The sequence below is a fragment of the Pseudophryne corroboree genome, chromosome 2 (genome assembly GCF_028390025.1).
Source record: "Pseudophryne corroboree isolate aPseCor3 chromosome 2, aPseCor3.hap2, whole genome shotgun sequence".
Taxonomy (NCBI): Eukaryota; Metazoa; Chordata; class Amphibia; order Anura; family Myobatrachidae; genus Pseudophryne; species Pseudophryne corroboree.
The window spans coordinates 627,252,674-627,276,537 of NC_086445.1; the positions used below are offsets into that span (position 1 = coordinate 627,252,674).

Below are 23,864 nucleotides of genomic sequence, written 5' to 3' on the forward strand. Positions count from 1 at the left end.
CTCCACTGTAGCTTCTGGTGACTCAAAATGAATCCCACGCATTTGTGCTTGATTTGTGGGACTGCACCGCAGACGACCAAGCTCCTTGATTTGTTCATGGGTCAGAAAAATCCACCACTTTCCTGCATTGTCTAGATGGAGAAGAGGACCATTAGCGCAAGTTCATGGACAGCGCCTGGAACTTCCAGCACTTGCGGCAGGCATTGCTTGGCGTGCCAGTCCCCAGTGATGGTGCGCTGCTGCATGAGTAGAATGACAGCTAAATGACAAGGTATGGACAAAAACAGCCACCATCTGCTTAGCCTCGCTGTGCTCACATCAGAACTTCTGTGGCGGCGCACCTTTAACTGGGGTCTACTGGGCTACTTTTGTTTACTCTCAGGGTCGAAATTGTAGTTCCAGGATTTATCACCACTGATAATCTCCTGGACAGAGTTTAAGTGTCCGCCATCAAACCTGACCAGCATGTTGCAGCACCACGTCACCCAAGCCTCTTTCTGCTCTCGCGCCAGCTGACTCAGAAGCCAGCATGCACAAACCTTGCTGATGCCAAGCTTTTCATGGAGTATCTCCTTCTCTAACTGGGCCATGGTCACCCTCGTGTCCACCTCAACCACGGCAGCAACTTGTCCTCTATGATCTCAGACACTTGTCAGTTGCCAAGCTTCATGTCGTCCAGGGGCCATCTTCCATGGCGAAATTCCGCTAATCACTCAAACACAGTGGTTTGGGAAGGTTCTTTCTCCTTATAAGCAGCTTACAATCAGTCAAAAACTCTCCTGCTGCTGCAGACCACTCTTGTAGTCGTAGAAGATCATGGCTCTCCAGTGGCCTCTGTTGAGCTCCATAACAATTATTTGTGAAGGAAAGGACATACTGACTTCTTCGGTGTGCAGTGTTGCTTATATACGGTTCTATGCACTTAAAATGTCACAAAAACTTTATTCAGAGATTGCAGTTCACAACCAGTCAGTCAGACTGTGTTTACTCTACCTATGCACTGCACATCTGGAAACTTATTGCACACCTCTCATATGTCTGTCAGTGAGGCAGTGATGTGCTGGTTTCCTATGAGTAGTGTCTCTGTGATTACAGATGTGGAGTGATACTGCTGTGAAATTCTGATGAGGTTTTGGTGACAGCTGGAAGTAGTTCAGGCATACAGTTATGCTGGGAGGTATGTAGTCATTGGGAAATAATGTCCTGTGATCTTGTATGCCCTGCTCGGTTTAGATATTGCCAGTAGCTCCACTGAGTTTGTACAGGCCTTAGGGATAATGGGCAGTGGCGTCATGAGGTGGGTGCGGGGGGTGCGGCCCGCACCCGGGTGTTACCCTTCTATAGGGTGACACCAAAACGAGCCGCACACTCACATGCACCCCCATCCCCTGACATGAAAATGCCTGGTCCACGGCTGCGTCCACACCCCCTCCTCCCAGGCCCCGCCTCCTAAAGCCCGACACTCTCACCTGTCAGTGAGATCAGCAGGCAGCAGCCACAGACCCGTGCAGGCAGTGCACTGGCCAGCCCTCCCCTCTCCTCCAGCGTCCACTCTCTCCTCACTCCGGGTCCTGACTGAGCCTGACACACACAAGCTCCGCCCCCAGACTGTAACTACACGAGCATGTAGTTGCTGCTGATGTTGCTGCATGATGTCAGGTAACTTCTATAGTGGCTTCTCCATGTCCATGATGAGCAGAATCCATTTCTGATGTGTGTATGTGTCTGTATGGGGGTGAATGTGGGATGTATAAATTGTTGGATTACTGAGTGCTGTGGGGGGGGGGGGTAATTTGGGCTGTGTGAGCATACTATGGGTGCAGTTCAAGTGTAGTATGGGTGCTGTGTGACATAGTATGGGTGCTGTGTGACATAGTATGGGTGCTGTGTGAGCGTAGTATGGGTGCAGTTTGAGTGTAGTATGGGTGCTGTGTGACGTAGTATGAGTGCTGCTGTGTGAGCGTAGTATGGGTGCAGTTCGAGTGTAGTATGGGTGCTGTGTGACATAGTATGGGTGCTGTGTGAGCGTAGTATGGGTGCTGCTGTGTGAGTGTAGTATGGGTGCTGTGTGACATAGTATGGGTGCAGTTTGAGTGTAGTATGGGTGCTGCTGTGTGAGCGTAGTATGGGTGCTGTGTGTGAGCGTAGTATGGGTGCTGTGTGTGAGCGTAGTATGGGTGCTGTGTGTGAGCGTAGTATGGGTACTGCTGTGTGAGCGTAGTATGGGTGCTGCTGTGTGAGTGTAGTATGGGTGCTGTGTGACATAGTATGAGTGCTGTGTGAGCGTAGTATGGGTGCAGTTTGAGTGTAGTATGGGTGCTGTGTGACGTAGTATGGGTGCTGTGTGTGAGCGTAGTATGGGTGCTGTGTGTGAGCGTAGTATGGGTGCTGCTGTGTGAGCGTAGTATGGGTGCTGCTGTGTGAGTGTAGTATGGGTGCTGTGTGACGTAGTATGGGTGCTGCTGTGTGAGCGTAGTATGGGTGCAATTTGAGTGTAGTATGGGTGCTGCTGTGTGAGCGTAGTGTGGATGCTGTGTGAGCATAGTATGGGTGCTGCTGTGTGAGTGTAGTATGAGTGCTGCTGTGTGAGCGTAGTATGGGTGCTGCTGTGTGAGTGTAGTATGGGTGCTGTGTGACGTAGTATGGGTGCTGCTGTGTGAGCGTAGTATGGGTGCAGTTTGAGTGTAGTATGGGTGCTGCTGTGTGAGCGTAGTATGGGTGCTGCTGTGTGAGCGTAGTGTGTATGCTGTTTGAGCGAAGTATGGGTGCTGCTGTGTGAGTGTAGTATGAGTGCTGTTGTGTGAGCGTAGTGTGGATGCTGTTTGAGCGAAGTATGGGTGCTGCTGTGTGAGTGTAGTATGAGTGCTGTTGTGTGAGCGTAGTGTGGATGCTGTTTGAGCGAAGTATGGGTGGTGCTGTGTGAGTGTAGTATGGATGCAGTTTGAGTGTAGTATGGGTGCTGTGTTACGTAGTATGGGTGCTGCTGTGTGAGCGTAGTGTGGATGCTGTGTGAGCGAAGTATGGGTGCTGCTGTGTGAGGGGAGCGTTATGTCAGCTGATAGGGTGGGTGGATCAATGTGCTAATGGGTGTTGCAGTGATCGTGCACAGCAAAAAAAATTGTGGGTCCCAGGGACTCCTCACTTTAAAAAATTGGGGTCCTACTCAACATTTCTGTGTCCTATCACATATTATGGGATGTGAGGGCAGGCAGTACTGGGGGTTTTAAGGGGGTAAGGGTAGATAGAAGTTTGGGCAGTACTAGGGGAATGGAGGCGGGTAGGGATAGGAAATACTTGGACAGGGGGGATAAGCAGGCAATAGGATCTCTGACATTGCACTGGGTATATACATATTATGATACTGGGTGTATATTATACACACACACACACACACACACACACACACACACACACATTTATATATATATATATATATATATATATATATAATATGTAGCATATGGTTCAACACTCCATTAAACAGAAAAACTGTGTCTGGTGCCCTCACAAACTATATATTCATAGCATATTCAAAACAGTGCGGCACTTCTGGCTATAGGGGGTAATTCCAAGTTGATCGCAGCAGGATTTTTGTTAGCAAACCCATCACCACGCCCCCCCCCCCCCCCCCCCCCTTCACCAGAATTCTGTGTGGTGTGATAGGGGAGGAGGTCCATGGGGGGTGACACCATGAGTTACCACACCGGGTGACACCAACGCTAGTGACGCCTCTGATAATGGGGCAGATGTATTAAGCCTGGAGGAGGCATAAAGAAGTGATAAAGTGGTGATAAGTGCAAGGTGACAACACACCAGCCAATCGGCTCATAACTGTCAGTTTACATATTGGAGGTGATTGGCTGGTGCGTTATCACCTTGCACTTATCACTGCTTTATCACTTCTTTATGCCTTCTCCAGGCTTAATACATCTGCCCCAGTGGCTGACTCTTCCATCCACCAGAGATAAACTCAGAAAACCTCTCCGCCAACACCTCTAACTTTTTATACTTGACCATATAAACCGCACAATGTTTGTTAAAAAAAGCCACAACAGTATATTTATTTATATTATACATAGAAAAGTGGGTGGTAACCTGTGAACCGTCAACAGTTTAACATAGATCAGCAATAGCAATCAAAATCAGGGCCGGTTCAAGGGCGCAGAGCGCCCCGGGCAGGAAAGGGGCGTGGCCTAATACAGGGGGCGTGGTGAGTCACGCCCCCTGTACATTGAAAGCGCCGCTTGAATGCTGAGCGGTGCGCGATGACGTCATCGCGCACCGCACAGCAAAAGGTCCTCTCCACGAAGAGAAACTAGACGCTATGCGTCTAGTTCCCTTCGTGGAGAGGACCTTTGCTGTGCGGTGCGCGATGACGTCATCGCGCACCGCTCAGCAGTTACTCTCCACGAAGGGAAACTAGACGCATAGCGTCTAGTTCCCTTCACAGGAGGCGCCGGGGACGGCAGCGGGCAGCGGAGGCGGACGGGGGACACAGCGGGCAGCAGTGGCGGATCTTGCCACGGTGCGGCGCCCTCCGGATGGCGCCAGCGCCCTCCGGAAGGCGGCGCCCCGGGCAAAAGTCCTGCTTGCCCGTGGCAAGAACCGCCACTGATCAAAATACAAACTAATACATAAGAAATAGATTAGGTTCTCAAGTAGATTGGACATACTGTAGAAAAAGAAATAATAGACAACACATGTAAGTATCAATAGACTTCGATGGAAATATATGATTACTAGTACTTGAAGTTATCAGCAATGGATAATATTGAGCATGAAATTGAAATTCCCTAACGTAGGCAATCACAATGTAGTATAAATTATTATATAATTTTATATAAAAAACTTTATATATAAAATGAAGGCTAGAATGTAGACATGAAGATAGTAGCAATACAAGTATTGTTTGAAACAACAGACAATGCACAATTAGCTCAAGTGACTCCCTTAACTTCAAAAACCACAATACAATCCTGTAATTTCTAATAATCCCTTGTGGCAGTATGCCTGTTTCTAGTCAGTGCCTGCGGTCCCCTGGTCTTGAAGTACTAGGAGCACCAGGGTGCTACATATTATACTTGCTTATTATACCTGCTTACTCTCCAGAAATGGCAGGGAGGATCCTGAATATTGGGTGGGGCTCTCCTGGAGCCATCCACTACCTGCCACCCAGCCTCCCACATAGTGAGTGAAGTGGGCGGTCTGGGCAGCCAATGACACAGTAATATCTCACTGAATGGTGGGGGTTATTGCCACAATGACGCCATTGTGGTGGCCACGCCCTGTACTGTCTCCTATGCTATGCCACGACCTGCATCCTGTCTGCACCATGAACCAGCACTGCTCCCCTTCCTCCTCTTCACTGTGCCTACCTGGCTGCCTCCTCCTGGATAGGGCAGCCAAAAAAGCAACTATGCTACATATATATTTATTTATTTATGTTATTATACATTCCAGCTGTATTGTTTATTGAGATTTGTAGTGCTAATGGTTAGTAGTGCCCCGTTTAGTTTTGTTTAGTATAATGTGATCGTATCTACGTTGTATTGTTCTAATGTGTGCTGTATGTACAGCGCTGCGAACCACTTGTGGCACCTTATACTCTACTTTCATCTCCTTTGATTGCTTTCTTCTCTTCTCTTACCTCTGCTGTATTCTTAGTGATTATTGTTTTATTCGGTTTAATCACCTACAGTGAGGACCCACTGCCACTTCTGCATGTGCTTTACACCAAATTATACTTGCTTATTCTCCATCTATGTGCATTTTTAATGTATGTTAAAATAAACTTATCCTTTCAAGCTATTTGCATATATTCACACTAATTAGACACTAGAGACAAATGTAATTTGTTAAAAGCTGGTTGAAGATCAGAAAATGCCCCAAATCAAGTGAATAAAATAATAAAAGACAGAGCCTGTGCTAAAGTAAGAATGGGGAAACCAGCTTATGTCCCTATATATTATTCTATTGTTATTATACACAGTATGCAATAAATTTGCCGGCAGTTGGGATTCCGGCGGTCAGTATACCGAATCCGGAATCCTGACAGTCGACAATACCGACATCAGGAATCCAGGCACGCAAAGACTATTCTCACTCGTAGGTGTCCATGACACCCATAGGTGGAAATTTACTATGATCCCAATTTGATTTGAGTTTGCATTTTCATATGAAATTTATTAAACACAAATCTCGGCAATGTTAGGGCAATTTGTATTGAGATACACTGCCATCCACAATTAAATACAAATCAATAAGCCATCGGTCAAACATGGTTGTTTGTTCACATACACCTCATATAAAACGGGAATTTACTAAGAATTTGTATTCTCAATCACTGCTGACAATGGGGGAAATTCAGACCCGATCGCTAGGCTGCGTTTTCTCACAGCCTGCGATCAGGTCCGAACTGCGCTTGCATATGCACCGGAATGCGTAGGCGCATCGGACGACTGCACCGGGCATCGGTGCATAATGACGGGATGGTGCGAAAAAAGCGATTGCACGGGCGATCGCAAGGAGATTGACAGGCAGAGGATGTTTGTGGGTGCCAACTGACTATTTTCAGGGAGTGTCTGGAAAAACGCAGGTGTGTCCAAGCGTTTTCATGGAGGGTGTCTGACGTGAATTCCGGTCCCGGACAGGCTGAAGTGATCATAGCGGCTGAGTAAGTCCTGGGCTGTGCAGAGACTGCACAAAATCAGTTTGTGCAGCTCTGCTACACATGCGTTCACACACTTGCACAGCTCACATACCCTTCCCCTGTAGGCAGCAAAAATCGCTTCCCAGCGATCAGGTCTGAATTAGGCCCAATAGCCAAACACTGCAGGAAAAGCATGGAATTCGTACAGAAATAGAACTTCAAATAGACCTGCTTTTGGCTGGCGTGTTTGGAGAATCATGCACAGCTCAGTGAGATCCGTGCATGCTTCTCTGTACAAAAATACGTGAAATAGTTAAAAATAAAATTGCGTGGGGTCCCCCCTCCTAAGCATAACCATCCCCGGGCTCTTTGAGCCGGTCCTGGTTGTTAAAATACCGGGAAAAGTTTGTGTAGTGTTCCCGAATATTTTATCAACCAGCAGCGGGCTCTTGGACTGGTCCTGGTTAAAAAAATAGGGGGGGTCCCTATGTTTTTGGAACCAGGACCGGCCCAAGAGCCCGATGCTGGTTGTTAAAATATTGGGGAACCCTACGCAAATTTTTCCTGGTATTTTAACAACCAGGACAGGCTCAAAGAGCCCGGGGCTGGTTATGGTTAGGAGGGGGGAACCCACACAATTTTTTTTTCTTTTTAACTATTAAAATACTGTACACAATGAATCCCTGCATGGATCTCACTGATCTGGCCTGGTTTCATTGTGTTATGTCCGGCAGTGTTTTACTAATCTCTCAACAAAAAAGAGATATCTCCCAGCGCTAAAAATATAAATAAACAGATTCTGACCAAACAGCAATCAGCAATTTTACCTGAGGAAGCCTGCTGAAGGCGAAACTAGTTGATCGCAGAGACGCCCTGTATCATTGTCTGCCGGCAGACACCCGTGGTTTATGGGCTCCGTGTGACTTGAAGTAAGTGACTCTTCAATTGCTGTACCAGGGATATAAATACCCACTGGACTCAGAGGATATAAATTCGAATTGACTTTAAAATTGCTGATTGCTGTTTGGTCAGAATCTGTTTATTTATATGGACAATCACCCCAGTCTGGAAGATACAAGACCACATACTATGCAATAGCTGGACACTTTTGGGAGCATATGCATTGTGCAATCACTTTGTGAGTAAATCGCTGAGGAGAGCGTATCACAGGTTTTATATGTTTTATGTGTGTTTTGTTTTGTCTTGTATTTAATTTTTTTTTTTTTTCAGTATACCGGTATTAGGATACACTAGATTACTTTAGGACATTTTATGAATGAATGAATACGAGATTAGACACATCTTATATTATACTCTTAATAAAAGAAAAAAATTTTTTTTGCACTTTATAATTGTTGTGTGATGATTGATGCCTGATCAATATTTTAAGTCAATTTATTCTCTATATTTTTAGCGCTGGGAGATATCTCTTTTTTGTTGTGTGTTTTGTTTATTAGGGAGGATAGTGGAACCCTCCCCACTCTCCATAGCAGCTTGAAGTCATTGAGTAAAGCAGAAAAAGCGCAGTCCTCAATTTCCCCTTTTACTAATCTCTCCCATAAAACACTGCCTGACAATACAAATTACATCGGCATCGGTGAACTCTAATTGAAAAAACACAGTAGTTTAGTAAATTATTGTGTTTTTTTCAAAAAGTTGCAATCTCAAACGGCCGATGTCAGCCGAGATTGATATCAGCTGAAATCAGCTGCAACACGAATATTAGTAAATTTACCCTATAGAGTCAGAATAGAACCTGTGGCGAACATAGTGAGCCACCGAGCCCGCAGCGTGGCGAATGCAGCAAACCCGCAAGGGGACTCATACCGCTCGACCCGCTGCCGTCATTCTGGCGGGCAGGATGCTGCTGTCGGGATCTTAACAGCTGGCATCCCGCCTGGCCAGGAAATAGTATGTATTCCTTATACACTATGCAGACAAAAGTGATTAAATCCACCCCATGCGCGCAAGCTAAATGGTGTGTTCCTGCAGGAGACACATCTGTAAAGGTATAAAAATGGGTAGAGGGGCACTGATTAGATCATTTGCTAACTAAATGGCTTTCCGAATGAAGCTAACCATATACTACATGATGTCATTTTTCCAGGGCGACACTGGACTGGAAAATATGGTGACCCGAATGGAATGGCCAGCTCAGCGTACAGATCTTAACACCATTGAGAACCTCTGGGATGAATTGGGGCGACGGGTACATTTTATACCTACTCAACCTTCTTCAGTGTCACAGTTGATCACTATACTTAAGGCAGAATGGCAAAACATATCGCCTGCTGTTGTCCAGGAACTTGTGAACAGTTTGCCAAGAAGGGTGTCTGCAGTAATCACTGCACGTGGTGGACCTACAAAGTACTGACGCCAATAAAATCTCATTGATCTATTTTCTGTCAGTGTCCAATCACTTACATCCAGTGCTTAAAGTGGTCCTAGAGAGGTGGTGGAACCCCCCCCCCCTCCCCCTGACGCCCATGTAACAAAGGTATTGCGTGTGCCGAAGGCGCACCACCCCAAAAGGGGGTGTGGTCTCAAAATGGGGCATGGTCACACAATATTAATAATGCCCACAGTAGTAGCACCCCTAATACACATAATGCCCACAGCAGTAGTGCCCCTTATACAATGCCCACAGTAGTAGTGCTCCTTATGCAATGTCCACTGTACTGGTAGTGCCCGCAGTTGTAGTGCCCCTTATATAGAGCCCATAGTAGTGGTGTCTCTTATGCAATGCCCCCAGTAGTAGTGCCCCTTATGTCCCCAGGAGTGATGCCCCTTATGAAGTGACCCCTTTATAATGCCCCCATTAGTAATGCCCTTAATGGTAATGCCCCTGTGTAGTATTGCCCCCAGTCATTTAACCCCAGTAGTTATGCCCCTGTAGTTATGCCCCCAGTGGTAATGCCCCTGCAGTTATGAACCCCGTAGTTTACGCCCCCTTTAGTTTAACATCCCAGTGGTAATGCCCCCAGTAGTTTAGCCCTCATATAGTTTAGCTCCCTGTGGTTATGCCCCCTGTAGTTTAGCCCTTGCAGTTATGCCCCCAGTAGTTTAGCCCCCCCCCCAGTAGTTATGCCCCCAGTAGTTTAGACCCTGTAGTTTAGCCCCTATGTAGTTTGCACCCAATAGTTAGCCCCCATTAGTAATGCCAGCAGTAGTTTAGCCCCCAAGTAGTAATGCCCCCAGTAGTTTAGCCCCTGTAGATATGCCTCCAGTAGTTTAGCCCCTGTAGTTATACTCCCAGTAGTTTAGCCCCCTTGTAGTTTGCCCCCTTGTAGTAATGCCCCCAGTAGTAATGCCCCCCTGTAGTTTAGCCCCACTGTAGTTTAGCCCAAAAGTAGTAATACCCCCAGTAGTTTAGCCCCTGTAGTTGTGCCCCCTTGTAGTTTTCCCCCAGTAGTAATGCCAAGTAGTAATGCCCCTGTAGTTATGCCCCCAGTAGTAATGCCCCCTTGTAGATTGCCCCCAGTAGTACCACTCACACATATAAAAAACAAAATAAAACAACACACCATACTCACCAAGCCACGTTCCCGCGTCCGACCGCTGCAGTCCTTCTGGTGTCCGCTCCTCAGCACTATGAGAGAGACGTCATGACGTCTCTTCAAAGCGCACACTGTCAGAGCTGGAAGCAGGAGCTCAGTAGTGAGCTCCTGCTGCCGGCTTCCGCTGTGGATAGGGAGCCGGGCGCCCGCTGGTAACACAATCTCAGCGGGCGCCCGGCATCTTCCTGTAAGGCGCCGGGCACACATCGGGTTAGGGGAGTCGGAGGAGGCGGAACTGCATTCCGTCTCCCAAGTGGAACTGACGGAACGCATTTCCTCCCCGTTCCAGCTCACTTTAAGCCCTGCTTACATCTACATAGTGTAATATTTTCACATATGTCTCCCTTATTGTACAGCACTGCAAAACATAGGGGAACAATATAAAGAAAAGAATATGACAACAATAATTAATTTTTATTATTGTAAAGCAGATATATATTTCGTTATCATTTTAAGTTAACTTCCAAATATTATTGTCTCAGCAATAAAGCTTTTTTTATTATTTGTCAGGTTAAATGACACAGCATGCTTTCCATAGGGCTGTGAAATCCGGTATCTTATGTATGTAGAGCCCTTCTCTGATTTCATGTAAGCTCCATTTATTTTACCATAACAATAAGCAAAGGGGTTATACCGAGACTGTAACCTCTGGCTTAAAGGAAGGCTAAATGCAGAGCAGATGTTTAAGCATCTGTGAGTACACTTTGTATACCTTCGTATTCACTTTGCCACTCCTTTCCTCTGCCACATTTATCCTGAAGTAGCTCCACATATTGCCTGTATCTTATTTATTATTTTATTTATTACCAGTTACTCTTATAGCGCTCACATATTCCGCAGCACTTTACATCTTCTCCAGTAGTTTCATATAATGAGTCTTGTGTTTGCTACTGTAGTTCAATATCACTCACTACTTTAATAATATGAATAAACAGAAACAAGTAATTTCTCTAAGAACATTTTCTGTAACACCTGATATGACCATATAAATAATATGACTGCAAATATTTACTAATTGTATATAACGCGTTCACAATACTGTGTTATGCATTTACAGTTCCTATATGAGTGCTTATTGATGCTCTCATATAGAAAGATCAGTTCTTTCTAACTGTCACACTCACACAGTACCTCCTGCTGCAGTTCTATATCATCCCTCATTATAAGTCCCTATTCATAGACGGAAAATGTGTCTTTGGATATTTAGTGCAAAGACGCACAGTGCTGGCGTCTGGACAAGATTTCCTGGGGCCAATGAGGAGTTCTGCGTGCTTTAGTCACTCCCCCTCCCCCTCTCTTATCTGTGTCAAATTTCCCTCTGCCTCATTTCTGCTCATTTAAAATGTCCACGTTTATTGCTGGTAACAACTGAATGTATCTGTTTCTGCCTATTATTCACAAAGTACATGCAAATATCAGTATTGTGGTCTTCCTCGCCATTTGTAAAGTGCTACAGAGCATTCTAGCACTATATGCAGTAAATATGTTAATACATAATAATAATAATAATAATAATAATAATAATACACCAATTCCATCATATGATGTGGAGACATTCCTGACCTTTATATTTGGGTGTAAAATTTCTCATCTCTCTTGGCAGTGATTCATAGAACCTTTGTTCTTGGGAAACCAATGGCTTGCAGACTGTTTCACTGTCATAGACCAGCATGCTTGTGTGACCTCCCACTTGATGGCTCAGTGGCACTAAATGTATAGAAGCTTCAATCTCCATGCCCTGTATACCCATTCTGGGACCACTGATGTCACACTTTTCTTTGTTAATCTGTAATCAAACACAAACATACAATAATGAAGGGTTATATAATATTTAGTAATGACAAAGTCATATAAAAACAAATCTTAGAAGTGCTATGCCAGCAAAACACAGGGGAGGTCATTTACAAAGAGAAAACTGCATCTCTGCAGCATCACTGTAGCTTTGCACATGCCGTACATGTTGAAGTGCGCAAGCGTGCCTAGTTTTTCACCAGGATTCATGGGTTTGTGCAGTAAGGTAGCTGCATTTGTAGAGGGCTAGAAATATGCACAGGCAGAGGGGAGCAGAGGCAGATTTAGAGGTCAGGCCACCCAGGCACAACATTATTTCCCCCTCGCCCCCAAAGAAAAGAAAAAATAATAATTTAGTGTTGCGTCCAGTAATATAACAAGATCTTTTAATAAGGACAGCCAGCACTGAAGCTAGGCTTACTGTCTCCCGGGGCAAAGACTCAGCTCAAGGTTTTGGGGTGTCTTCACCTTTAAATGTAGCATGCAGGCTTCGCTGTCTCACAACTCAAAGGTAAGTATTGCAGCCTGTATTACACTACCTCACCTACCACAGAGCATCACAGTGACCACTGTGTAATGCAGAGAACATCACAGTGTCTGCTATATAATGCAGAGTCTATCACTGACCACCATATAATACAGAGTCTATCAGTTACCACCATAAAATACAGATGTACTAACCTTTGAAAAGTGATACATTTCATGGTGATAAAGTACCAGCCAATCAGCTCCTAACTCAATGTTACAGGCTGGGTTTGAAAAATAACAGTTAGGAGCTGGTTGGTTTTATCACTATGAAATGTATCACTTTTCTAGCCGTAGTACATCTGGCCCAGAGAGTAGTTACTGTAGTTGGTCACTCACTCTGTATTTCCATCAGTGAAGAAAATCATCTGAAACATAACTCCATTACCCCATGCTAATGCACACCTAAATTGACCTGTATCAACATAAAGCTTAAAGTATCAAACTAGTCACTGAAGTGGCCACAGTGAGATTGGTACTGAGTTCTTTATCTTCTGGGACCAAAACATACACATCGCTTTCCTCACAAAAAAACAAAGCAAAACATTTTGTGCACAGTTGAGTGCAGATTAAGATTGTAAATATTCTAATTTGAGGGATATAGCCACTATTGTAATATTGTGATAAGTTTAGAATAGATTGGATAGAGGGGGGGGGGGGGGGGGGAGAGAGAGAGAGAGAGAGAGAGAGAGAGAGAGAGAGAGAGGATCCATATCTTCCTTCCACCAATATGCTGGCATATCCACAAAATTGCTGACACAACAACATGTTGTCACAAGGAATGTACATCTACAGCACTTACCTGTTCATAACATTTATAGTGGGGCCCATAGTATTGGAGAATAAAGGATTCTTTTTTTTGTTTACTAAAACTTGTTTCTTTTGCCTAGTGGCAGACTGGCAGCATTCTGTTTACCTTAAAGGTAAGATCCTTGCTATGCCCGATGTTGACTATGCGATTTCCCTTGAACTCTCCCAGAGCCCAGATAGCACAGATACAGATAGTACAGATTTTGACTATCTGTTCTTGAGATTTTGTCTGTGTACGATTTTGACTAAGTGCCAATTTTGACTATACTTTGTACTAGATTGTACACTAGATGTCAAGATTGACTTGCCTGCACAGTCTATCTAGCCTTACGATACCGACCCCACGGGAGCGCGCATCGGGATCGAATCTGTATCTCATGCTGCCTAAGGGTGCATACACACGGTGAGATTCGGACTTATCCGATTCTCACCGTGCGACAGGGGGCCGGGTCGGCACTTAGCCAGTATCGCAAGCACATAATGAGTGTGCTTGCGATGCTGGCTATGTGCGATGTCAATCCTGACTATCTCTTCTATAGAGATAGTCAGGATTGACTTGCCTGCACAGCCTATTTTTTCTTCCGATGCCGACCGCGCGGGGCCGCGCATCGGCATCGGATCGGGATCGCAAGGTGACTGTCACCTTGCGATCTGCACTATATTTTCTTCCGATTCTGACTATATAGTCAGAATCGGAAGAAAATATCTTACCGTGTGTACACACCTTTACACCTTGAGATATGCACTAACTTTTCATAAGATTTTGACTATATAGTCAAAATCTTACAGATTTACAGTGGGGTTTGAAAGTTTGGACACCCCAGGCAAAAATTCATTTTAATGTGCAAAAAGAAGCCAAGGAAAGATGGAAAAATCTCCAAAAGGCATCAGATTACAGATTAGATATTCTTATAACATGTCAAAAAAAGTTTGTTTTTATTTCCATCATTTACACTTTCAAAAGAGCAGAAAACAAAAAATGGCGTCTGTAAAAGTTTGGGCACCCTGCAGAGTTAATACCTTGTACTGCCCCCTTTGGCAAGTATCACAGCTTGTAAACGCTTTTTGTAGCCAGCCAAGAGTCTTTCAAATCTTGTTTGAGGTATCTTCGCCCATTCTTCCTTACAAAAGTCTTCCAGTTCTTTGAGATTCCTGGGCTGTCTGTGACGCACTGCTCTTTTAAGGTCTATCCACAGATTTTCAATTATGTTGAGGTCAGGAGATTGTGAAGGCCATTGCAAACCTTCAGTTTACGCCTCTTGATGTAATCCACCGTGGATTTTGAGGTGTGTTTAGGATCATTATCCATTTGTAGAAGCCAGCCTCTCTTTAACTTCAGCTTTTTCACAGATGGCATCAAGTTAGCGTCCAAAATTTGCTGGAATCTTATTGAATCCATTTTTCCTTCTACTCGTGAAATGTTCCCTGTGCCACTGGCTGCAATACAACCCCAAATCATGATTGATCCACACCCATGCTTAACAGTTGGACAGAGGTTCTTTTCATTAAATTCTGTGCCCTTCCTTCTCCAAACGTACCTTTGCTCATTCCGGCCAAAAAGTTCTATTTTAACCTCATCGATCCACAGAACTTTATTCCAAAATGCATCAGGCTTGTCTATATGTTCATTTGCAAACTTCAAATGCTGATTTTTGTGGTGAGGACGTAGAAGAGGTTTTCTTCTCATGACTCTTCCATGAAGACCATATTTGTACAAGTATCTCTTTATAGTGGAATAGTGTACCACAACTCCAGTGTCTGCCAGATCTTCCTGGAGGGATCGTGCAGTCAAACGTGGATTTTGACTTGCTTTTCTCACAATCCTGCGAGCTGTTCTGTCTGATATTTTTCTTGGTCTTCCAGATCTTGCTTTAACTTCCACTGTTCCTGATGACTGCCATTTCTTAATTACATTCTGAACAGAGGATATGGGCATCTGATTACACTTTGCTATCTTCTTATAGCCTTCTCCTGCTTTGTGAGCGTCAACTATTCTCAGTTTCAGTGTTCTACACAACTGCTTAGAGGAACCTATGGTGCTGATTGTTGGAGCAAGGTCAGATGAGTCTGGGCTTTTAAAACCTTTGAGATTGACATCACCTGGTCTTTCCAGACGATGATTGATAACAATCCATGACACTGCCAGGTCTCAGCTGTCCAAAGGGGGCAGTACAAGGTATTAACTCTGCAGGGTGCCCAAACTTTTGCAGACACCATTTTTTGTTTTCTGTTCTTTTGAAAGTGTAAATGATGGAAATAAAATCAAACTTTTTTGACATGTTATAAGAATGTCTAATCTGTAATTTGATGCCTTTTGGAGATTTTTCCATCTTTCCTTGGCTTCATTTTGCACATTAAAATGAATTTTTGCCTGGGGTGCCCAAACTTTCAATCCCCACTGTATCTTACCGTGTGTACACACCTTAGAGTCTCCACTATTAGTGCAGCAGAAAAACTCTAACATGGCATGGAGAAGGGGGGCGTAGCTAGCAAAGACAGGGTCAGACAGTGTTGTGCACTGGGGCTGTGCTGACTCCAACTCAGAGCAGTTCTACAGTTGGAGGAGTTAGATGGATTTGGTTGAAGTGAAGACATTCCTATAGAAATACATAGTGGACGCAAGTGTGCAGTGAAGAAACAAGAAAATGTGGTTGCATCGTGATTGCGATGCAACCTGAATGAGGATCTATATCTAGTCTACGGCCAAGCATTAAGTAAGTGAGCCATTCTATATCCAGAAGACTTTTTATACAACTGCGTATTGACAAAGACAGGGGTTCCCAAACTTTCTTGAATTACAGCACCCTTTTTTTCATGGTACCCCCAGGATAAAAGATTTTTATTGATACATTTTGGAATAAAATTATTAAATGGAGTAAATTGTGCCTACCTGTCAGTGTGGGTCATTCATATCTGATTGCTGCTGTGCGTTTTCGTACAGTGGGTGAACAGATCCGAACTGCGCATGCATCTGAGCTGCAATGCGCAGACGCGTCGGACGGCTACAACGGGCATTGGCGGTCAGTGATGGGATGGTGCAAAGGTTCCATTCACACGGGCGTTTGCAAGGTGATTGACAGGAGGAGGCCAATTGTGGGTGGTAACTGACCGTTTACAGGGAGTGTCCAGAAAAACGCAGGCGTGCTCAAGCGTTTTCAGGGAGGGTGTCTGACGTCAGCTCCAGCCCCAATCAGCAGGATTCAATCGCACTGGAAGAGTAAGTCCTGGGCTGCGCAGAAACTGCACACACTTATTTTGAGCAGCTCTGCTACACATAGCATTGCACACTTGCACAGCGAAAAAACTCCCCCTGTAGGCAGCGACTATCTGATCGCAGGACTGCAAAAAACGCGGCCCAGTGATCAGATCTGATTGACCTCCTGTGTCATCCTTAGGGTTAGTTATGTGGTGGTGTACAGAGTGCTTCTGATTGTTCCCATGTTTTATGTTGGCAGCCAGTAGCACTGGTTTTGCCTATCACTTTGAACATAAATAATTTGGTTTGGTCCTGGACCACCAGCCCGAGGCACCCCTGCAAGAGTCTTGCGGCACCCCAGATTGCCTAGACGCACAGTTTGGGAACCACTGGACAAAGAGCATGCTCAAGTGAGCCGATGCAGCTGCTCTGAGAAGCTGCTACTCTCACAAATTTTTGATGGATGTAAAGTATTTAAATATGAGTTGCTACTAAAGTCCATGTTGCAACTCCTCAGTAATAGCATGACCTTTGCTTACTCTGATACGCATCCCAATGGTCAGAAACGCGACAGCAGAGTCCCAGTGCTCAGAATGCAGATAGATCCCAGTAAGTATTTTACCTCTAATCCTAACACTGGCCCACCCATCCCACAACCTAACCCTAAACGTCCCCTCCTGCAACCGACCACTAGGATCCAGACTACAGCCCATGTGAGGGACTCACAAAAATGCAGAACAGCCTCCACTGGCTTAATATGTGAAGTGTGGTGCCAGCGAGCATATGCAATGATCAGAGTATGCACACCCCACCAAACCCTCTTAACCTAATGTCAAAAATCTTTATTTGAAGGACGTACAAAAGTAGTTTGAAAATGCAGAAATCTTACTGAAATTTTATGTGTGTGTTGTGTGTAAACACAATTCTAGTAAATGTACATGTTTATATAGTATCAATATACATATCAATATATGGGCAGGATGTAGTAAAAGCAATATGTGGGTAAAACTTTTTGTGCGTATTTTCTATATGTACCAAGGTCCGGAATGCCAGTTTCCAGAGCTTGGGCCCATTGGGCGTGTTGCCTAATAGAAGCTTATGAGCTTATTTCCGTAGTCTTCTCTGAGAGGCATACAATTGGATCCCTCCCAGTATCCCCCACATTGCGCACATCATTTGGCGCATGCACAGACGGATTACCCTGTCATATACACGGAAGTCATATCATTGCTAAGTGTATCATTGGAAGACCTGTCCCTTGTGATTTTAATCTCAATTTTAGGTGTACACCAGCATTATTAATGCTGCTTAGCACATGATAAGTGGCAGCATCTATTGGATCCAAAATGTGATGCGTGGTACATCCAGCCGTATATATGTAAATAAAAATATATGTCAATATCTATTATATAATGTAATAGAACCATGTGTCTAGCATAAGTCCCTTCCCTACCCTTTAGCTCTCACTGGCTGTCTACCATCACCACCACCTTTCCTCTCCCACAGCTAACCAAACAGAAACATACCAGTGAGTAAAGAATTATTTTACCAGAATCCTTGATTTGCTGCTCCACCTTTTTCTCAAAAAACTCATAGTGCATTACATCAATTTTAGCTGATTCAGGCTAATTATTCAACTTAATGTTTACTTGGATGATGATCTTCACTGCAATCCTGTTAATAAAGGGTAATTACAATTTCAAATATAGTGGAAAAAACATAATATGCACGACTCTGGTGTATCACCCTCAAACGCAAACTATATTCACAACAGTAAAATTGGCCACATTTTGTCATATAAAACAAAAGCTTATCAAAAGACTACAGATCCAGCTGGAGGTTACCAAGCTCGGTATTATTCACTGTATACCATCGATGGCCTCTGGAAAGAAGCTGTGACCTGGATTTGTAAAAGAAAAATTCCATCTGTTAGCAGATACGCTATATAGGAGCAGCAGAAAGTATAATCAAACAGGAACTGTTTAGTTATGTATAACCAGGATCGAACATATGCTGCTTTCAACATGGAAGAAAGGAAAAAAGGAACACCTTCTTCTATATCAGAATTTGGATAAACACATCTCCTAGCTACCTTCTTTTTTATCTAGCAGCAGAACACTGATGACATGTATGACAAACACAGTTGAGATCAGTGGTTGTTTGGTACCAATGACACATGTATAACACTGTCTCTGTGCGAGGATGAAAACAGGGGCAGATTAGGCCACCGGAACGCCAGATCAGATCCTGGTCTCATTGTACCCTCAGCAGCTGCCCGTCATCCCACTACCAGGCTGCTGCCATGATCGTAGTTCAGTTCCGATCCGTCAGCGTTAACTGCGCAGAAGCTCAATAAAAATGAAAGAAACATGGCCACCGGGGAAGCTGCTGTGCATGGGCACCTGCAGCAGCTACCCCATAAGCCTTTACAGAGCCCGGGCTATCAGTCACCACTGGCTGCTCCTCTCCAGCTCACTCAAAAAGTCCAAACCAGCATGCTGTGCTGCCTGCAGCAGCTATTTAGCAATAGGAGCCAGCACCCAACAAATGCTGTCTGCGTCAAATTAGTTGTGTAGCATGATAGTGAGTACCACCATGTATATAGAGTGCCTGCATGCTTCTAAGAACTATATATATATATATATATATATATATATATATACACAGGTGCAGTCAGCGGTACTCCTCTCCTACATCCAAAATCCACATGATGGCCGGTGCCTTCCAAAGAACAACCAGTGTCCCTGTATACAAACGAACTATCGGCGGCACTCACAGCAATAAATGAGACAAGCCTGTGTATTAGAAATCAACGTTTCAATGCTATAACATTTTCGTCGTATCTAATATTATCATCAGTATGTATGTACTGTGTATATATATATATATATGTGTGTGTATATATATATATATATATATATATATATATATATATTTAAATAGCAGTGTGTATTTGGCACTCCAAATAACAGACAAATGAATGCCTGGTGCCCTCTTATACAAAGTCAATTACTGTCTATACTCTTGATGACGGTTACAATAAAATACCAAAACATTGCTATAATGGGATGATGACCCGTTTATTGTGAGGAAGAGTGCCGCTTACAAGTAAGAGTATACATATATATATATATATATATATATATATATATATATAATATCAAAATTAGTTAGTCATTGCTTTAAAATATCAGCATAGGGACATCAACGTTTTCGGTCCCAAGCTGGGACCTTTGTCAAGATAACAGGTCAATACAGGTAGCTCACATATATACCCATATGGCCCTCCCCCATCAGCCAACAAGAAACACCTGATGAACTATTAAATATACAAAAACACTTAAAATAAGTCTTAAACATACACAGTACAATACAAACAAACACACACAAACACATACTAGTAACGAGTGTGTAAATGCAGCAGCGGTACCATATGTAAAAGCTGTTAGAAAGCGGCGTGCGTTCCATCGCACTGCACTTCTGGTATTTGGAACCCATTTTTCCGGTATTTGGAACGCATGTTCCGACCACATGACTGGAAGTGCGTTTTCTATCCACATAAACAACACCAACAGCGTCCCCATAGCAACTACACCAGTCCCAGCACACTATTTAACTACAAAGAACATCCACATCTAACTCAGCACTGCAGAGGTATGACTTACTGATCTGCAGCACTTGTAGAAGCATATGTACTGGGATATCAAATAGAGGACACTGGTAGTAACATTATAGTTAGTCATTATGTAAAATCACAGCATTTTAGCCATAATGGTCCGCTGCAAAATCCCACATTTTACAGAGCACACTATAGTAAGCAAATGGTTTGTGTATCAATACACAGCCATGAAACTGAATAAAAAGTCTACATGTAGGGCTAGGCTACAGACCGCCATCCAGACCACAGACCAAAAATAAAAATAAAAAATACAAAAATAAAAATGAAAAGTATATGAAAATTAATCATCCAACAGTCCTCCAGAAGCAGGATCCCAATTACTTAATCCAAGAAAATACCATAATGTATGCCTTCATTCAAGCCTCGAGGGTGTACCGTATCCAATCTGTGAATCCACATGGCCTCATGACGGAGCAATAATTTTGCCCTATCACCGCCCCTCCTAAGAGGAGCAACACGATCAATGATCATACACTGAGGCACGAGTATGTCGTGCCTCATAGAAGTGTCTGGCTACCGGTTTATCCGAGTGTCCCTCGGTCAGCGCTGTCCTAATAGACAATGATACGCCATTCTTTCACAAAATGGGCAACACGATAAATGATCATACACTTTAGTGACGCCAGAGTATGTCGTGCCTCATAGAAGTGTCTGGCTACCGGTTTATCTGAGTGTCCCTCGGTCAGCGCTGTCCTAATAGATAGACGATGATTCGCCATTCTTTCACGAAATGGGCAAATAGTCTTGCCCACATACACTAAGGAGCATGGGCATGTAAGTGTATATATTATGTAATCAGAGGTACAGCTCACTCTGGTGAATACTGATTTTTTTGCCCGGTATGTGGATGATGGAAATATTCGCCGGAAGTCATGCTTCTACAGGTAGTACAATTCACACATCAGTAACACCCTGTTTTCTGTGGCATCAACCACGATTCAAGCCCCAATGTAGGTGACCTATCGGGCTGCATAAGAATATCTTTTAGATTACTTCCCCGTTTAAAGCTGATCAAAGGCTTATCTGGTAAGTGCTTAGAAAGCATAGGGTCACTTTTCACCACCAGCCAGAGTTTCTTAACCGCTTGCCGTACTGTAGGGCCAGCAGTATCGAATGTCATTGTCACAACAAATGGGTTTTGAAGTTTTTGCTTTTTTCTCATGTTGCCTTTAGAAAAGATATTTAGAGCTTTCTGCAGGCAGTTGTCAATAATCTGTGCACTATAGCCCCGTGCAGAGAATCTCATCTTCATTTCCTCCAGTTGTATATGTGCCCTCTTGGTCTCAGAGTTATTCCGGAGTACCCGTAAAAACTGCGAAACCGGTAGATTTTGTTTAAGGGGGGTAACTTCCAAAGTGTAATAATGTATTACGGTCTGTCATCTTTCTGTATAGTCTGTATCCATACCCCATTTCAGTGGCATAGACAGTCACATCCAAAAAATGTATTTCCTCACTACTATACTCCATCGTAAACCTGATTGGCGATTCCAAGCCATTTAGATAATCTAGCATATGCAAAAGGACAGATTCACTGCCTGTCCATATAAGAAAAACATTGTCGATAAAAGGACGGTAGAAGCCGATACTATCTCCAAACAGCGGGAGGATGTGCGCATTTCCATAAATAAATTAGCATATGCCGGTGCTATGTTACTTTCATCGCTGTCCCCGCCGTCTGGAGATGGTATCGAGTTACACGTCAATGTAAGTTCTTGTAATTCAATCAGAAACGTAATCAGTGGTAAGGCAGTATGAAACCGAGCCAATGCTCGTCGAACAACTGCCAGACCAACACTGTGTGGTATTACCGTATATAGGGAGGTAACATCCATTGTTACCAGGATCCTATGTTGTGAGGCGGGCAGAGTGTTGATCAATCTCAAAAAATAATTTGTGTCCTGTAGATAGATAGAAGAGTTTTTAACACATATCTGTAAAAAGCTATCCAAATATTTTGCCACAGATGAAAATAATGAATTACCAGCTGATATAATCGGGTGGCCCGGTGGTTTAATTAAGGCCTTATGTATTTTAGACAACAAATACAAAATAGGACAAATTGGGAAGTCAGTTTTGAGAAAGGTCAACATCTCCTCCCTGATCCAATGGTTCATCAAGCTAAAATCCCAAACCGTATCTAAATGATTTTTAAATGATACAACTGGATCCCCCTTCAGCAACTTATACGTATCAGTGTCCGCTAGTTGTCTAAGTGCTTCCTCGTTATAGTCTTTGGTATCTAACACTACCACTGCGCCCCCCTTAGGGACTTGAAATAAAATCTATCACTTACCATACGCCCCGCTGATCTAAATCCTCAATATGGATAATCTGGTGTCTACAGAACTTCTATTTCAGCTGAACATGAATTGCTAGCTTTAACAGATGATGATGCAGAACGAGTGCTATCTGAGTTTAGTGACTTTGAATGGTTGCCAGCGGAGAGTGCACTTGATTCATATCATAAATTGCTCAATTTACAATAGAAGGAAGTGGACCTACTGCTGCATGGGCAATTTTTATCTGACTATTATCGTAAAAAACAACTACCAAGGTGCTTCCGCATAAAAAATATCCCCACTATCGGGAGGAGCAACCCGGCCTTTTGCAGCAGGTGGTGTACTGTCCTTAACCTGTATTGCGCCCCCAAACGACTGATATTTTACAAGCTGATACCTCTCAACAATGGTTGGTCAAAATTAAAGAGCAAATTGATAAATATCATAAAGATTTGGTGACCTTTAAGAGAGCGAAACTAACGAAGGTAGAACGTGATTATAAGGATCATTGTGTCTACAGGTAGCTTACTGGGAGTGACAATCCCCCTCCATATAGGTTTAAAAACAACAGATACCGTTATAATCAATCTCAATTGGATAGCTACTCCTCCTCAGAGAGGGACTCTTCAGATTCCCAGATTATCTCTAAACCTCCTTTGCACTGGTGTTTTTATAATGGGTGCAGTGTGTGCGGTGCACACAGGCCCCTGAGTCCAGAGGGGGCCCCCACCGCACACACTGCACCCATTTTTAAAATACTCACCCCTCTGAAGTCCATGTGCAGTAGAGAAATCTCAGGGAAAATGGCTGCAGCGCCATTTTCCCGGAGATCTGCGCATGCGCACTAGAGTCTGAGCCCTCTAGTGCTCAGACTCTACAGCACTCCGGGCAGAGAGGAGGGGGCCCGAACGGAAGAAGCTGAACATGGGCCTCCTCCTCCCTTAAAACACCCCTGCCCTTTTGCCAAAGGCTAACACTCGATCTAAAAACAGTGATTTACCTTTAAACGCAGAAGGTCCCACCTTCGGCGGGGCAAATACAAAAGAAAAGAAGAAACAAACAAAAACTCAGAAGAATCAGTGATTAATTTATCATCACAGTCATTGTCTGAGTCAGAGATGAGTTTACTCTCTAAGGGGTTGAGTTTTATACCCACCCCTAAATTTGATAATTTTCAGTGGTCTATTAATAGATTTAAACGTAGGCCTACTGAAAAGTTCCAAAACACTCAGAATGGATCACACAACCACGTTATTTAAGAAAAAAAGTAGTTATGACCCTCCCTCACAAAACTCTAGTATTAAAACATTTACCAGACTTTTGGAACATAACATTCAGGGTTCACTTATGAAACAGAAACAAATCAGGTATAATTT

The 23,864-nt window shown here is 43.7% G+C and overlaps 1 protein-coding gene and 1 long non-coding RNA gene across 4 annotated transcripts in view; one reads left to right on the top strand and one right to left on the bottom strand.

Moving 5' to 3' along the window:
* Positions 1–23,864, bottom strand: part of IP6K3 (inositol hexakisphosphate kinase 3) — a 335,650-nt gene that overhangs the window by 296,327 nt on the left and 15,459 nt on the right. For 2 of the 3 annotated variants that reach the window (XM_063954851.1, XM_063954850.1), the window contains exon 2: positions 11,770–11,992. The exons of the other annotated variant lie outside the window; for it this stretch is intronic. In XM_063954851.1, coding sequence (XP_063810921.1) covers positions 11,770–11,956 — 187 coding nt within the window. In that variant the 5' untranslated portion in view covers positions 11,957–11,992. The remainder of the gene's footprint in view (positions 1–11,769; positions 11,993–23,864) is intronic. 3 annotated transcript variants of the gene reach the window in all.
* On the top strand, positions 1,292–9,047 carry LOC135040694 (uncharacterized). The gene is made up of 2 exons (XR_010234541.1): positions 1,292–1,659; positions 8,757–9,047. It is a non-coding gene; the product is annotated as an uncharacterized LOC135040694 (long non-coding RNA).